This window comes from Bombus bifarius, unplaced genomic scaffold (assembly GCF_011952205.1).
Source record: "Bombus bifarius isolate JDL3187 unplaced genomic scaffold, Bbif_JDL3187 scf7180000008165, whole genome shotgun sequence".
Lineage (NCBI taxonomy): Eukaryota > Metazoa > Arthropoda > Insecta > Hymenoptera > Apidae > Bombus > Bombus bifarius.
Window position 1 is genome coordinate 1,956,415 of NW_022884487.1, and position 16,877 is coordinate 1,973,291.

The 16,877-nt window shown below is 33.1% G+C and overlaps 3 protein-coding genes across 13 annotated transcripts in view; 2 read left to right on the forward strand and 1 right to left on the reverse strand.

Moving 5' to 3' along the window:
* The window catches only part of LOC117209081 (transcriptional activator Myb), a 41,226-nt gene extending 39,399 nt beyond the window's left edge, over positions 1–1,827 (forward strand). For all 4 annotated transcript variants that reach the window (XM_033450673.1, XM_033450674.1, XM_033450672.1 and 1 more), the window contains one exon: positions 724–1,827. In XM_033450673.1, coding sequence (XP_033306564.1) covers positions 724–858 — 135 coding nt within the window. In that variant the 3' untranslated portion in view covers positions 859–1,827. The remainder of the gene's footprint in view (positions 1–723) is intronic.
* A 2,674-nt stretch (positions 1,828–4,501) lies between these two features.
* On the reverse strand, positions 4,502–11,337 carry LOC117209084 (RING finger and CHY zinc finger domain-containing protein 1). Of its 2 annotated transcripts, none has more exons than XM_033450685.1 (5): positions 10,559–11,337; positions 5,798–6,115; positions 5,089–5,367; positions 4,890–4,980; positions 4,502–4,799 (listed from the first exon to the last, which is right to left on the reverse strand). In XM_033450685.1, the coding sequence occupies exons 1-5, from the start codon at positions 10,682–10,684 to the stop codon at positions 4,777–4,779; spliced, it is 837 nt and encodes a 278-aa protein (XP_033306576.1). In that variant the 5' UTR covers positions 10,685–11,337; the 3' UTR covers positions 4,502–4,776. The 2 variants fall into 2 exon arrangements, with proteins under 2 accessions (XP_033306576.1, XP_033306575.1); XM_033450684.1 differs by lacking the exon at positions 10,559–11,337 and adding an exon at positions 8,242–8,442.
* Positions 11,338–12,316: 979 nt separating this feature from the next.
* On the forward strand, positions 12,317–16,218 carry LOC117209083 (PX domain-containing protein kinase-like protein). 7 transcript variants are annotated; one of them, XM_033450681.1, is made up of 9 exons: positions 12,317–12,718; positions 13,365–13,553; positions 13,625–13,721; positions 13,891–14,315; positions 14,396–14,572; positions 14,654–15,064; positions 15,144–15,300; positions 15,377–15,421; positions 15,701–15,842. In XM_033450681.1, the coding sequence occupies exons 1-8, from the start codon at positions 12,617–12,619 to the stop codon at positions 15,391–15,393; spliced, it is 1,575 nt and encodes a 524-aa protein (XP_033306572.1). In that variant the 5' UTR covers positions 12,317–12,616; the 3' UTR covers positions 15,394–15,421; positions 15,701–15,842. The 7 variants fall into 7 exon arrangements, with proteins under 7 accessions (XP_033306572.1, XP_033306571.1, XP_033306567.1 ...); XM_033450680.1 differs by having other exon boundaries at positions 15,692–15,827; XM_033450676.1 differs by lacking the exon at positions 15,377–15,421 and having other exon boundaries at positions 15,692–16,218.
* The last annotated feature ends 659 nt before the right edge of the window (positions 16,219–16,877 follow it).

Consider the following 16,877-nt stretch of genomic DNA (forward strand, 5'->3'; position numbering starts at 1 on the left):
CTCGAACCGTAAAGGGTAATGTTAGGCCAAATTTATACCACGGTCAAGAACAATTGCTATTTTTAAAAAATAAAATTCATGCTTCGATTACCTGATAGCCAGTATGCAGGTAGTACGCAGGAGCAATTTAACATATATTTAATGGCATGTGCTTGTAGCTTCTTCACATTGTATTTTCCACAGCCCAATAGCAAAGATCCTATCATAAGTATCAGATGATCACATGACGACCAATTTAACGTTTCGCTATCAGAGTACGTGTTTTGGAATATTTCACAAAGGTGTCCATAGCATTGCCTTGCTGTCCATCCCCATGCATACAGTACTGGGCCTTCATCTCCCCCCCCCCCCCCCCACCCAATAGAAATACAACACGCTGAGAACGTAATGGTAAAGCAACAGTATTAACGATCGCTTTCAATTCAAAACAATGCAAGAGCGAAAATAACCGGTTAAATCCATGACTGAACAGCCCTCCTGCCCTCAAAATATCATGATTAAACGGGAGAATTATGTGAATCTTAAGTCCACTCCTCTGTAAAAAATAGGAAATGTGATTTCTCCCGTTCTTTCCGTATGCTCTTAGTATATGATAAATAGATCGCAGATTCTCTTATTTTAATTATGTCCACAAAAATATGAATTTTATAAAAATCCGCAATTTAATGATAAATTTATGTGATTAATACCGAAAGATACATAATTTGATTTCTTTGATCACAGCTACAATTGGAGGCACAATGGACAACAGTGGCATGTGGACGCACGCGTGATCAGCTGGAAATGACACGAGCCGCCCGACGATTCCTCAGCAGCCATGGATACCTGCCATTACGTCCTCGTTCTCTAAACTTTTAACAGCCTTTCTGCAGCCGGTAGCAGGGGCTCGGTCGCACTTCGTGGTACAAAAAATGCGACATTTAACTAGTCGTAATTAAAAATACACGGCGCTTCCGTTTAAGGAATATGGCCTTTTTCTATCAAAACTGTCGAACGAGATGAGAAAAATAAAAAAACATGGCGAAGAAAAAATAAATCTATTAGACAATTTTTTTACAGGCTAAATACGAATGCTTTGCGTATTGGAATCACGTTTTGTAATCATCTTTTGTAATGTAACCGCGGATGTAATATTGAAGTATTCCGATACATAGCGTATGTATACAAGCAGTCGAATTCTGTTTTAACAAAGAAGACCATGTTTCATCTGAAATTGCATCTTGAAAGGAGAGGAAATGTCACGCTTTACCAATACTTTTGTTTATAGTTTGTTCTTAAACTCAAGAATAAACAGCGGAAACAAAAGCAAAGCAAAAGACACTTCTGCCTTTTTTTGTAGATGATAAAATGTTGCTACTGTAGTGGCTTATAATTAATAAACGTGAAAAGAAATAATATAGTAAAAAAATAACAATAATATAATCTTTGTAACAGTTTCTTACTTTTGTAAACATTGCTTGTTCCTGGTGGGATATGTACAAATTACATACATATGTTGATATATATATGCAATTTTTTTAAGGGGCATCAGAGATAGCAATGTTCACGTAAAGAAACTCTCACATAGATCATGATATTACATACAATTTATTTTGTACTTGCAAACGTCGAAGAATTTCTGACACTTAACGTAGCGACTTCTTATCACGTTCGTACAAAAAGATAAAAGAATAAAATAATAGTCGGTTTATTTGATACAATAGTATATATTATATAATATAAAACAAAAGCATTATTGCGGCCATTATGTACAAAGAGCCTTTGTAACTGATATTTAATTTACAACTGAATAATAAAGACGTGATGATAATCACACCAAAAAATAAACGGTTGGTACTATTTTCCTGTTTTTAACCAGCACGACACATGTTGTCTGAAAGCCTTACAAATTGAGAGAGGTATGTCACGATTTCGTTTTATCATGCTACGTTGTTAATACGATAATGTATTCAATACGATACAATAGTAACAATAATTCAATTTTCGGCGTACATTGGTGTGCTACTCTTATGAAAACTTGGAATGCCATGGAATGGACAAAAGAAGACATAAGTGCTTAGACAATGATCAGCCCGTACACATCGACAAACAATCAAAAAAAGTTCGACAAAAGTCTCACAATTATAGTGAGTTATATCGAGTGTGCCTAACCAACTCAATTTTCTTTTCATTTGAGCTTCAAACATGGTATGTTACCCTAAAGGTGTCTTCTCAGACTTTGCCGCACAAAGACACGCGCTTTACCTCATATTGGGAGTAGAATTACAGAGTATCTAAACGCAAACGGTACAAGATTATCCAACAGTACATTCAAACTAGAGACGATATGACCATAATGTTCATTAGTGATGCAGTGAGCGTCGAACGTAACTCTAAGGCTCCTTCGATACACGCGTTTTCTCTACACGTTCCAACGCCATACAGAATTTACGGTTCCTTATAGAACCTCGAAGACAAATTAGTAAACTACAGTACAATATTAAATACGAAATTACCTCCTTTCTTTATAGTACGACCTTCATTATCAATTGTACATTCTTTATGATCTGATTTTATGATCTTTTTAACACTAAAAATGAATAAAGTATGTTTACTTTCTTATTAACCCTTTGCGAACGAGTGTTGGCAAATAGCCGCCCAAATCTATTCACAGTTCCGGACACTTATTTTGAAGTGGCTGGCGTACATCTACCTTTCTGAACGATAATCTAATGCATATTTACATATGGGTGTAGTAAACTAAACAGTATTATGTTTTTGATGAAAGAAAATTATAGATCTTTAGAAATTTTATCTTCCGTATAACGTAAACTCGCGATGTAGAATGATGGTCGAGTCAAAACGAATTTCAGTCTTTCATTTCCAGATGAATCAGCAAGCTTTTTGTGTCTTATACATTTTTTTTAATACCTTATACACGATGCCTAAAATATCCAGAAAGAACATGTTCGATAGTGATAGTAGTGATGACGAGCATTATTTTGAACCTGACAAGATAGAAAACGACGATAGTGTTTCAGGCAGTGGAAACGAACTCCGTTCAACAAGGAATCGGCTCAGACGTTTCAATATTTCTAGTAATAGTGACAACGATGATGAACTAAATATTGATGACAATAATACAAGCCTCGACAATGAATAACGCAAACGTTCAACGTGTATATTTTCTCAACTGCGCGTGCCAATACCTCTCGTCTACCGCGATGCTTGCTTGTCAAGCGGACCCGTCCGCAAAGGGTTAAATATTTAACTAATTATTTAATTTCAAAAGAAAATACTGTCTTCAGTTTATTTATTGGATATATTTTTCTCAATAGCAGTTGGAATGAATAAAAATTAATACCATCGATTGCCTTTGTACGTAAATATTGTTCTAACAAGTAATGTGAATCATCAACTAATTGCACAGAACCAGTTAGACGTGTTAGTCCTGTTTAAAATTTATAGTCAATTTTATGCATGTTTTCGTGGAAGAAAATGAATCAAAAGCGTTCATCTTCTTTACTACGATAAATATATAATATTTACTTCCACTATTACGTATGAATTATGTTAAATGTTAATTATTTATAAAGTCGACGAATCTGTAATTTAGTGTATCGAATTAAATTAAAATCAAAATATTTCCGTTACCAAAAAAATGCGCAGTTGCAAACGCGTGCACTAAAAGATGCCTAAGCATACGTACAACATTACGAAGTATATATCCACGAGTTGTTTTTAGTTCACAATAACATGATGGTAATGCCCGATAAAATTCGATAGATGAATGTCGAAGCCTGAAATTACACAGATCGAATTTCACAGTTTCGAAAGGCTTATGATACGATTATTTCGTAAAGTTTCAAAGAATTATCGTGTCAGGTATTAGCTTACGTCACCCAACTATCTGAGATTCCCCCGCGCATTCTTTTTTATTTTACGTGTAGGACGATCGTATCAAGAAGTGACTCAAGTAATTTTTGACTAGATGGCGATCTTTTCGAAAATTGCGCGTACGATAATTCATTAAGGAATAAAATGTGTCTTATTAATAATAATAATCTCATCAATTTCTATCTCTACATATAGCTGCGTAATATAACATCAGGGAACTATGTGTAATAGATAATATAGAGGAACTCTTAGCTGTCGATTATAACAATAGCTAAAAGAGAGGGGGATTTTTCTTTCTTTGACTAGTACTACCGGTATATGTTGATTGATTTTAGCATTTACGAAAAGATTGCATCGAAAGAAAGTCACACATCATGAAATGTTTATAAAGATCTATTTGAAAACAGCGCGAGAAGAATTTTAGGAAATGGGTGACACTGTGCATACCGCGCCACCAATTAGTAACAAAATAAAAACTGCCGAGAATGTGTCATACTGTTTCATTTAGGATCGCTATAGTTACGAAAAAATTGTATCTTTGCGGAAAAAGAATTTACTATTCTTTTTAAACGATTTCAATTTACGATTCAAACTGCGATTATTCCATAATTTTCGGTCTTCCATGATTATAGATATAAGCATTGATCATTATACATATCATACATTCAGCCTCCTAATAAAATAACGTCTATAAAAAGTCTGAAAACAATCAACAAAGATGTATAAATTCACTAAAAACAAGTAGAGGTATAATGCCAAAGAGGCCATTTCCTAATGTCTTTCTGTTAGAAACGCTTAAAAGCGACACTTTCTCGGGAACGTTCCGCATCTTTTTCTCGTTTTAATACTAAAAGTTCTAGCGTTGTAAATTCTCTTCATCGCCAATGTCATTGACATTATTTAGTCCAATGTATCTGGATCTGCTAAAAAGTTTAAAACACATAGAGATTTATTTGCAAAAATAGAAATTATTAGAGAAAGAACAAAAATAAAATTTATTAAATAATATTTACCTGGAGACGGAGATCCTTTGACTCTGCAAGTGTTATAACTTCCACAATTCAAACATTTCAAACCTACAATATGGAATTTTACTGTTGATTCCTGGAAGATTAAACAATTTGTTCATTGATCCCATCCAATTTATCATTGTTTCTTGATTAAGTAAAGCACAGTATAGTTCAAATGTGTAAGATAAGATTCTATTTTTACCTCGTGACAGTCTTTGCACAGAATATCAACCTTGTAATCCTTGTACTCTTCTGGCATTGGTGTTGACGATACTTCCATATCCAAAAATTTCCATAGATCAGTCATATCTAGAAGAGACACTTGGCAAGTTGGACAAGCATAATGTCCTGAGTGTAACAACTCCTCAAAACACGTACGATGAAGCAAATGACCACAATTTGGAATGTGACAAGGTATACGACTTGTGTGAATATCCTCCAAGCAGACTGGACAATTTGCATGAGAAACATTTTCTACACACTGAAAATAATAAACAAGCAATTATCTTACAGAATCAACTATATCTAATAATATAACTATGTTATATAAACAAGCTACACTCAATTAAAATTGCAATTCAATAATGAAAGTTAAATAAAAAAATTCTTAAGAATATAATTCTATTAGAGTAAGCTTACTTAAGCACACTCTGACAGAGTAAATATAAAAGTTTATATATAGATTGGCTATTAAATTTGCTTCCTCTTCTTTAGCGTTATTTATATCTTCATACTCAAAGCTGAAACTTCTTTCAATTTATCATTCCAAATGTTAATCAAGCGTATTCAATGTATTACATATACTAAATGCATGAGCAATTTTTTTTAGCTTAGGCAAGCAACTATACACTACATAAGTAACAGAACATTTTCGTTAACATTTAACCAAAATTTAATGGTGCATTACATACCGTGTGCCCGTTCTGTAACTGAACCGGTAAACACATGTTGCACTTGGCACAGTGGAAAAATCGATCCCGACCGCCGACCCTGCATATCCCGCAACCGTCACAGTGATACTGATTCTTGTCTTCGTCATCGAACAAATTGCACTCGAGGCATGTATATTTGCCAAAGCGACAGTGACAATTTTTGCAAGTGGCTTGTACAGGCTGACGAGTGTCACATAGAACACATATAAGTTCTGTGACTTCTTTTCTATTTACCACGTGGGTCTCCTCCTTGTCGTGACAAAATCGACATATGTATACTTTGTTACAACATGGTGTCTAGAAAGAAAAAAAAGATAGAAAATATAGTAAACTATCAGCTTTAAATATAACGTACTTTTTGAGACATAAGAATATATTTTGATCATGTATATTTTTACTCTCTTTCTTCCAAGTGGATGTTATGTTTCAATACATAGGGTGTCTTAGCAATTGTGATACAATTGTCAATAGGGTAATTCTGCGCGAAAGAAATAAGTCGAAAATGTAGAATAAAATTTTTCTATAAAATGCTGTTTTCAAACATGTTCAAATTCCTTTTTCTTGAAAATGAGGCCTCAAACGAAAATTTTTTTTACATTTTTGACTTATTTTCGCACGCAGATTACTTTCCTGCTGATTGTTTGCTCATACCTAATCGGTAATTAGCCAAGTTCAAATGTACTTGACAAATTTTCAAATTTGATTTTCTCGAAAACGAAGCGCTATATGAACAAATTTTATTCAATATTTTCGACTTGTTTTTTCACGTAGAATCATCCTGTTGTATATTATTGAAATATAGATAATTGCTAAATATTTTGTTTTAGCATTTGATATATTGTTACTGCCTTTTATATGTTCCATGCTTTGTATGTATAAAGTACTCTAAAAAAAAAAAAGATATCTAAAGAGATAGAAACGTGAGGTGAGAAGAACAGCAAGATTAAATTCAAATTTTTCGTTAAAACACTATAAAAATGTGGCTTCGACAATCCTTGAGCACTTCAGAAAACGAAGGCCTTAGATAATAATCCAATTAGCCCCATATGAATCCGTCCTTGATCCCTAACCCTTTCGATGCAGCCAGGCGCTTATAAGCGTTCGGCAAATCCGTTCGACAGCGTACAGCATACGGTGAAACAGATCAGCGTGCGGAGGATATGGTAACATATGTAATATGTACCAGCATAGAACTCATTCTGCACGTGGTGTCTACGTTCACCGACATCGAAAGAATCAATTATATGAATCAGTTAGAAGAACATTTGAAATTGTCGACAATCCTTTTATTTCCAGAAAGACCGAAATGATTCATTTCTCAAACTTTTCCATGTAACAATGGTTCGTTAAGCCTCGAATTAACCTAACTTTTAGTCTTGGTATATTCTTTGAATTAATTTCGGTCTTGTTTATTTATTATTAAAAACTTTCTTCTGTTTAAAGAAAAGGTAAGTAATAAAAATTAAAATATTAAGTTCTTTTTATCTGTTGAAATAAGAATGAGATTGGGACATGAAGACTGTCTTGTTTATTTATTATTAAAAACTTTCTTCTGTTTAAAGAAAAGGTAAGTAATAAAAATTAAAATATTAAGTTCTTTTTATCTGTTGAAATAAGAATGAGATTGGGACATGAAGACTGCCTTGTTTATTTATTATTAAAAACTTTCTTCTGTTTAAAGAAAAGGTAAGTAATAAAAATTAAAATATTAAGTTCTTTTTATCTGTTGAAATAAGAATGAGATTGGGACATGAAGATTTGATGATTATAGTAGGATTAAGTTTATCATTATAACGATCGCCGCAAGTGTGGTATGTAGTATATAATCGACTTCGATTGTGATTATTCAGTTTCTATTAGATGGCGCACATGGTAGTCGTTCAAATCCTCCATGTGCTATTGAAACACGAGTTATAGATATTTCAATATGTCTCTGCAAAAATTATTCATTTTTATCGATAAATAGTTTGTTAGTACAATTTTGTCCACTGCTACTAGTTCGAAAATATCTTACAATAGGACCATAAAATATAAATAATGAAGATCCTATCCTCGGTATAATATTTTAATAAATAAACTAGTCTTCAAATTTAATTGAATTTTTACTATTGCCTTTATTATTAATTACAAAAAAAATATTTAAAAAGGAACTGCTGACTAAAATACCGTACACTTCTTCAAGTGCAATGTACACAGCGTTTTCTCGGTAGAAGGCCTATCTGGATTATTCACGGTGCTACTCTCTTGGACAATATTTGAGCAACAAAAATTTCAGTGCCTTATCTTTATGCGTTCAGGTAAATAAGGTGAACGTAATCAGAAAACGAAATCGAGAGCTCAGTGCGTATTTCGCAAGAGGATAAAAAGATGAAATAAAAATTCAAATTGTAGAAATTTCGAAAAAGAAAAAAATTTATAATTACAGTTTCTTTTTCTTCGAGACGACGCAAAAGCACTGGTCGTTCGTAGCAGCAGCACACGACATTTGGCTTATCGCGGCAATTGGTAAGCAGCACTTTGAAAGAGGGCGTCTCGTTACACAACACATGGCTGAACTTCATCGATTTGTTTGCTGCGTACACACACGCACATATGGGACGCACGTTCATGTTTACACACGGCGAATAGAAAAAGCTCGTGTACGAGCGATTTCGGTGTCAGTCGTTAATTGTAAGACCGCTACCCGTGTCGTTTATTTTAGAAACAAGTTTATACTATCGATTACCCGAGCAAGTTCAAGGGTAGTCACAAAGGTATATCGAATCTTTCTGATTTTCAAATTTTTTGCATTTCTTCTTTCTTTTCAGTGTGCATTTTGATGGGAAATTTAAATAGACCGCTTTATGGATGCTTTTCGAATTTTATTTATCGTGTTAGGTGGCGCTTGAAGCGCTTCTAGAATTGTAAGTTCGGTTTATTAGTCGAGTGAAGATTCGTTGAAAAAACCGGTTATAAATCGATAAATTGTCAACTGTTTATTTACCATGCAGGATTCTTAAAACAATCAGACAGTTTAATTTATCGTTCGAGTGATTTCGAGCATACGATGCGACAATGTATTTACAATCCGATGCGATAATGTATAAACGACCAAGTAACGAATAAGTCATTATAGATACAGTGACGGATAAAAAAACTTTTGCACTGAACATTTGACACGTTGATAACAATCACCTATTCTGTGATATATTATATTTATCCGTTGCTTTTATTAAGTATGAATCCATTTTGTAAAATTACGGTGTCTTATATTTCTTATTTTATAAACATTCTTTTGTCCGTCACTGTAAGTAACTTAAGCCTGATTTCCACTGAAGTAACAAGGAGGAGCTTTTTGTCGCCTCTTATCCCTGCATATTCCAAAATATTTTAGCAAATAGCAACTTATAAAAACATTTTATCCATACTGGCGACTTTTTCAAGAAATATAGGACAGTAACAAAAAGCTGCTTGTTGTAGCTTCAGTGAAGATCCGACTTTATACTATTCACCATATAAAAAATGCAACAAATTTGTTTTGAGAAAAATCTCAATTCCGCCTCTTTCTTTGAATAACTCAAAATATATACCGTAGGAGCGCTGTTACGCGAATTAATATATGTAATTAACTGTCAACGGGTGATGTACGTTATTTGCGATCACTTGAAGAGATCAATTAATGATATACATAAAAAGAAAGCTCTATTAGCGCTTCTTACATTGTTATTTAAAGTTGTCAAGAATCAAATTGTAAATTTCAATAAATATGTATGAACTTATAGATAATATATTCGCGAGGAAGAATAAAATCGAGAGTGAAGTAGATAAAGTCATCGTATACCGTGACCAAGTTCGAAAAATGCTTGACACGAGACGAAGCCGTAGAGACACGCCGGAAGGATTAAAAACGGTACCCGAGAAGAACATGTTGCCTCGCAGCTGAATCGCGCAAACTGATCACTGAACATCTGCGTGATCGAAACTGAAAACAGAGCGCCTCGCATATGTACTTATACATATGTATAGAAGAAGGTTTTGCTAGAAGAGTAGCACAGTAAACTGTCGCCAATTTTGAGATATCAGGAAAATTAGCTTTGGAAGTGAAGTATTTGCTAGAATGGGAGTGTCATAATTACTATTTAACAAACACAATGTCGCAATTCAAAGTACATACATAGATCTTAATCTCTGTCTTAATAATAAGTAATACACTTTAACAATACTTTATTGGAGACTCTTGAAAGATAAGAAATATTACACTAATTGTAAGAGAAAAGAAAATTCTTTCGTTGTTTTATAAGTTTCTAGGAAAATTACCTAAACTATATACAGTAGCTATTAAAAAGTATTTGCGGCCAATAATTGTATTTATTATAGCATTTACATGTCAATTAATTACGTCCAAATATATTAAACTTTGTTATATTTAGTAGTACTTTCATATTACTACAAAGATTTAATATTATTAAAATGAAATGTAGAATTTGATGAAAGAGACATTGGAAAACACGAATACTCTGTCACTGTATATTATAAAATTCAGAGGGTGAATCTACATTTAAATTTCACTTTAATTACATTCAGTAAAATATGAGTTTACATAAGCTAGATTCATCAAGTAATTAATGATCATTTACTCGAAACTTTCTATTTCACACTTGCTAAAAGACAGATTTTTATTAACCATGTTACTGTTCTAGCAAACATGACAAAATATACATGGAATGAAGCTGAAAGGAAAACAATTGACCAAAGACTCACCACAAATTTAGCCTTTCGCTTATAGTGTTCGCAACCGTAATCATCGCCAGTAGTTGCCTCCAAGGGTTTCTCCTTCGACGTCGACGCATGTTCGGCCACGGCGCGCGCTTCGTCGTTATTCTCCATATCTCACGATGATCCTAAGTTCCTACCTCTTTCTCCTCCTCCGTCTCCTTCTTCTCATCGACTCGCACGTCCTTTCCAGATTTTCTTGCGGCGTGTCCGATTAACACCCGCCTCGGCCACAGTTTGTTTGTTTAATTAACACGCTGGCGGCGATTCAAAAACGATGAAGGAAAAAAAGAGGAAACACCGACGTCGAACGTTCGGATCACGCGGCGAAATAAAGCAAAACGCAGGGGCTGTTTATCCCGTGTTAACAGGAGGAATAGAACCGTCAACCAGAGGCGACGGGAAACGTATCGAGCCTCGTGTGTCCGATCGACAGAAGAAAACTCATCCGTGCCATCGTCAATATACCGAACACAATTCTCTGCGTCGCGGAACAAAGTTTCGAAAAAGGAGACTTTTCTACGATCTTGTTCCAAAGATCGTGAGATTTTTGTTCCGCGTTTGAATTATGCTACGCGAGAACGTTCGTTTACCTGTTACGGAACGACGTATGAAGAAACGGCCATAATTTCTCGGCACCTTCGGAGAAAAACGGCTCGACACTCGCCACTTCTGACACTACTCCACTTCGTTGTACTATCACCACGGTGTAATGATTACAACGGCAGACGACGTTCGGAAAAAAGGATGCAAAACTATGGCCGGAAGTTGTGACGACTCGGCGAGGTACTACGTCGCATTCGTACATACATATCCGGCCCGCGAAGATTTAAATACGCTTCGAGTTTATCCCATTAAGTGATCGCTAGACTGTGTTTATTTATGCATTTTGAGAAAATTTTAACCGTTAACTGCCACGCGAACTTTATATACAGTGACTCAAAGAAATATTTGTCCGTATAATCTTTTTTATCATATTATTCATATAATATTATCATATATTATATCATATCATATCATATTATTTTTTAATGAAGTTTTATCAGATCCTAAATTTCACTTTCATAGTACTACATTTTTATGATCATGTGAAAGTGCTATTAAATGTACTTGGACTTAAGGAATTGGTATGTAAATACTACAATACATACAGTGGTATACAAATAAATTTTTATTCTTTCTTATTTTAATCATTCTAGAAATGCAATTGATATTGATATTGATATCTAAAATGGATCACCGAGTACTATCGTAGCAGTCAACGTGTTAGGAACGCAAAAATCTATAGAATGCATATAGTACTATAGTACATAAAAATATGCAAACTAAAGTTATTATATTATTTAGTAGATGAAACCAATTTCTATTTAAGTTTCATTTCTCTAGTTGCGTATTCATGCAATTTATATTATTAAAAAAGTGTAATCATTTGTTCTTTATGCGGCTTTATTATCTTTTTTGCAATGCTATTATGAAAAATAATTTTGTTCGATCATTATTTATTATGCAAACAAATTGCACTCTGAATGAACCAATCGGATATTCTCTTTTTATTGTATAATATCATACAATATGTAACATACAATAAATTATCATTATTATAAGGAATGTAACATTTTATAGCCATTAGAAATCAATTAAACATAATATAATATATGTTTATTTTCAAATAAACTTGACAACTTTTCCGTGCAATTTAATTAGAATAAGCGGAGGATATAGAAACTTTGAGTCTATCATAGTGGTCATCTGATCGCGTGGTATCACTGTGAAAACGTACATAATAAAATGGTGAAAGATTATGGGTGTTAAACACTGAAAAAGAAGGGAGCTAGTTAAATTTGATCTGCAATCGATCGTCAATGGAATATTAATTACTGGTGTCTTTCTCGGTAGCAATGACCCATTTACAATAACTGTGAAAATACGTTCGCCAATGTGGAAATGAATCAAAATCGCGTCATGTATGGCGACTCGCGGAAACTATACGATAGACACACGCAGTTTGCCCCGCACGGGCTCTGCATTCTGTCGGACTAATGATCAATGGCTTTATTTGAGAAGCGATATACAAATAAAGTGCTACTAGATGATACAGAGAAGTTGACGAGCGTCATTGAAAATGCAAGAACAATCGACGGACACACGGTACGGCGCACGCTTAATGCGTATATTTTGACATTTACTCGATAAAAGGTGAAGTTTATACACATCGGCCTGTTCACTCCAATCTTGTGTCGCTAAATTAACGACGGTCATTATTGTTTGTTACGTAGGCATTCTCGATGGTTCTTTTGCTTTGAACATCAAATATTTCTTTTGATGTATTTATTTTTCTATAAATTAAATTAATGTGATAAAACAAATATTTTTTATTTATAATGTGTTGAGGAGAATAATATATTTTATGGTGTACGATAATGTATATAGATATTAGTGTTCATTACATATAAAAAGCATATCTGAAATATTATGATAAATTATTTTTTTGACATATATATATAAAAAGCAATTTTAAAAATTAAAATACTATTGATCAATCCTGAGTAAATAAAGTTGTCTTCTTATTTGATCTTAGGATTAAATGTAAGTTTTTCACATTCTTCTAAATATTTTTGAATTATTGATTATCATAATATTAATTAGACCCCATGATTGTGTACTTATTTTAAGAGACTTATAATCTTAAATGTACAAACTTGTTGTCATCTTCAATTATTGTTTATTGGTCGCATATATACAATGGCTTGCAAAATTAGTTGTACATTTACATTATAGTGTTATGTTTATTTAGGAATATGTGATTAGAATACAAAGAGGTCCACTTCCAGAGAAATCTTGGAGAGTTAGTAGACGCTACAATGATTTCGTACAACTTAATGCAACTTTATCAATATCAGGCATTGACCTGGCACTTCCTCCAAAGAAAATTATTGGTAATATGGAACCAGACTTCATAGCTCAACGTCAAGTAGCCCTACAGGTTAGTCTTGTTATAAAAGAATTATTATTATTAAATCTTTTTATTATTATTATTTTTTTATCTGTTTTTAGAATTACCTAAACAATATACTAATGAATCCTATATTGGCATCGTCACTCCCCATGAAAAAATTCTTAGATCCAGATAATTACACAGCGCCATTACATGGTATGATTTAATTATAATAATAAATACAGTTAAAAATAAGTTGTACATATATACAAATAAAGGACAGATATAGGGAATATTTTATTTAAGTATTAAAATAAGTCCAATAGTATTATAAATTATGAATTTATTGTGTATAGTGTATTTCATAAGTAATTTCCAAATTCAGAAATAGCTCTGCAACAGGTGTCACTAGCTTTACGCAGTGATGCAAATTTCGAAGTTTGTAAGGCCATTCCTGATATGGGATGGCGGTTAAGGAAGCATTATTATACTGTAAAAAATCGTCAAAATCCCAAGCAAGAGTTACTGCTTGCATGGGTAGAATTTGGTCCAGACAAACACCTGCAAGATAAAGATATGCAAGGAGTTTTCAAAAGTTTAGGGACGTTGAAGCATAATTATATAGAACCAATCGTTTATCAACATGTAACGGAAAATGGAGCGTTAATGATAAGAAATTTTTATCCAACGGGTACATTACGCGACATTTTGTGTGTAACTAAACCCAAACAACCGTTTATAAAGAAATATGGAAACCCAAAACAAACCAAATCGTTAACAGTGCCTGAAATTGCTATGTATGGTTACCAGGTTAGAAAATGAATACTTTATATCAAGATCATGGAAGAATAAGTTTTATACCTAAATATATTTTATTTTTTCTGTTCTAGATTTTGGAAGCTTTAGGATTTCTTCACGAAAAGGGCCTACCATACGGACATTTACATACAGGAAATATTCTTTTGACTCAGAGATGTGCGAAATTGCTAGATCTAGAAAATGGTCTGTTAGGCTTACCAGCATTTTATCGGCCTTATGTTGTGCAAAGGCGTAAACTTCACGCTACGGTATATTATATCCTACATTTCGAAAAATGTCATATAAATATATTAATATAATAAATATTTATGTATCTTTTCTTTTAATAGACTCAAGTAGATGTTTATTCGTTTGGACATGTATTATATGAAATGGCATTTGGACGACCACTGTTAGAAGCAACGTGTTCTGAGTTACCTTATTGTGAAGCAACTTTAAAAAGTCTGCTGGAAGTGATACTCGCACCAGAAGCTCTAAAACAAGATTTACCAACGGTATCGCATTTATTAGAACATCCATTCTTCGAGTCAGCAAGACATGCTGTATTAGCTGTTGGCTCCATGGAACGACCACACTTCAAATTAAGTAGTCATTTGAAGGAGGCTCTGCAGCAAGCAGTGAACAAAGCAGAACAAAGATTAAAAGACGAGCAGAAAGTAGCGAGACATCAAAAGAGGCTTGTCAAAGTTCAGGAAATGATGAGCTCGGAAGAAGAGATGAAAAAGCGAAAACAAAAACTAGTAAATATTTTAATATATCTAAATACCACATTAAACTATTGCTTTAAAGTAAAAAAAATTCATGTATTTGTTTTTCTAGAAAAAAGAACAGAAATTGGCCCAAGAACAACGTTCTGCAAATCAATTAAGTGCGAATGGGATGAAACATGTAAACGGCAAGAGTCCAGAGCGCTCGGATAGTCCTACAAGTACTTCTACAGCGACCAGCGTTGGAACTTTAACACCCCCATCGCTGCGTAAGTTACAGATCATTTTTTTCAATAACATTCATTAACAATTAACATTAATCGATCTTCCTCATTTTTACGTTAGCTGGGCACAAAAGTTGATGGCGCATACTACGCTTATTTCTCTCACGTAGGTCATACGATCATACAAACACTAATTGCTCACATTCATGCATTTTTTCTTTTAATTATCGCTTGAATACATCTTGAATGAAATGTATGTACTTCTTTTTTGAATTTATGCATCGTAGGTTGTATTTGATTCTGATAACTGGTATTGGGTGTAGTACATATATTTGAATGTTAATGATATAGTTGATAAAAATGAAATGTAGTGTAATGATATGTATTCAAGTGATGTTGTAACCTTTATATAAAGTTACAATTTATTTAACTAAAGGTTCTATAGATGTGCCGCAAAGTGATGGAGTTCCTGCTAAGAGTACTGTACCACCACCTCCGATGCCACCACCTGTTGATGCAAGTAATGTTTCAAAGTTGACCAATGAACGAGCTGCTCTGCTAGGAAGTATTTGTAATTTCAATAAAACTAGTCTTCGTAAAGTTGCCAATGAATATCATTGAGGTGATAGAGTTAGATAATTGAAAGAAGATAGTGCTGAGTGATCGTACTGATTCAGAAATAAAGAAGAAATTGTATGACAGTAATCTATACCAAAAGGATGCTATTTTTTTCATCAAATTGCGAAGATATTTATAATTTTATTTCGATCGCGATACTTGTGAGATCTGTATACGTACATATATATATTTCAATTCTGTAGAATTTTAATATATATATTTCATAGGAATAGATAGTTGTAAATCGTATATTTACAAATAATCATGTATAAAATAATTCTATTCATGTATTTTAGCAGCATGAATTATTGTTAGAATTGAGCAATATTTAAATATTATGTGTTATTACTTTTTATTCTTTAAACACCGTCCAAAAATGAATTCGAAATTGTAAAAGATTAATTAAAATAACAAATATTCTTTAAAAAAGAATATTTCTTTATATGCTATATTTGTATCTATAAATGGAAATTAATCTTCCCTTTAATCATATTTAAAACTATTAAAGAAAAGCTTATTAATATTATTTATAAAATAATCTATATTTTAACTAGAAATGAAGTTCATTTGCTTTGATCTAAGTCTCGCGATCGAATCACATCTAATATTGTACTTGTTCGACTCTAAGGAAATTAAAATGATAATTGATAAGACGAGAGTGATAGTATCTACATGTACCACATAAACTTTATCTCGTTAGTGTTATATACCGTTCTGTCTATTTCAAGTTTATGATATGTGTAACGTAATTAATGTACAGATACCATTCGTCTTGTAAAAGTGAGTATTGTGTGTTGCTTTACTTGTATCGCTCGTAGAATCGAAATCACGTTTGTTTCTACGGAGAGAGAAAATGTGCCAAGACCCGATCTTTCCATTGAACAAATAGTAATGTCGTAATGGTGAATGTCGGCGTAATATATATTTCTATATGTCGCGGAAGAATAAGTATATATGTACAAGATCTATCTGTGAATATCATAACAAAGCGATGTAATATAGGT

Excerpts from the sequence above, each read along its gene's own strand:
- LOC117209084 (XM_033450684.1), bottom strand. The coding sequence starts at position 8,427 with ATGAACGTGCGTCCCATATGTGCGTGTGTGTACGCAGCAAACAAATCG. Across the intron at positions 5,368-5,797 it reads AGTTACAGAACGGGCACACG|TGTGTAGAAAATGTTTCTCA; the intron begins GTATGTAATGCA and ends TATTATTTTCAG. Across the intron at positions 4,800-4,889 it reads CAAAGGATCTCCGTCTCCAG|CAGATCCAGATACATTGGAC; the intron begins GTAAATATTATT and ends TAAACTTTTTAG.
- LOC117209083 (XM_033450676.1), top strand. The coding sequence starts at position 12,617 with ATGGCTTTATTTGAGAAGCGATATACAAATAAAGTGCTACTAGATGAT. Across the intron at positions 12,719-13,364 it reads GAACAATCGACGGACACACG|GAATATGTGATTAGAATACA; the intron begins GTACGGCGCACG and ends ATGTTTATTTAG. Across the intron at positions 13,722-13,890 it reads TTACACAGCGCCATTACATG|AAATAGCTCTGCAACAGGTG; the intron begins GTATGATTTAAT and ends TTCCAAATTCAG.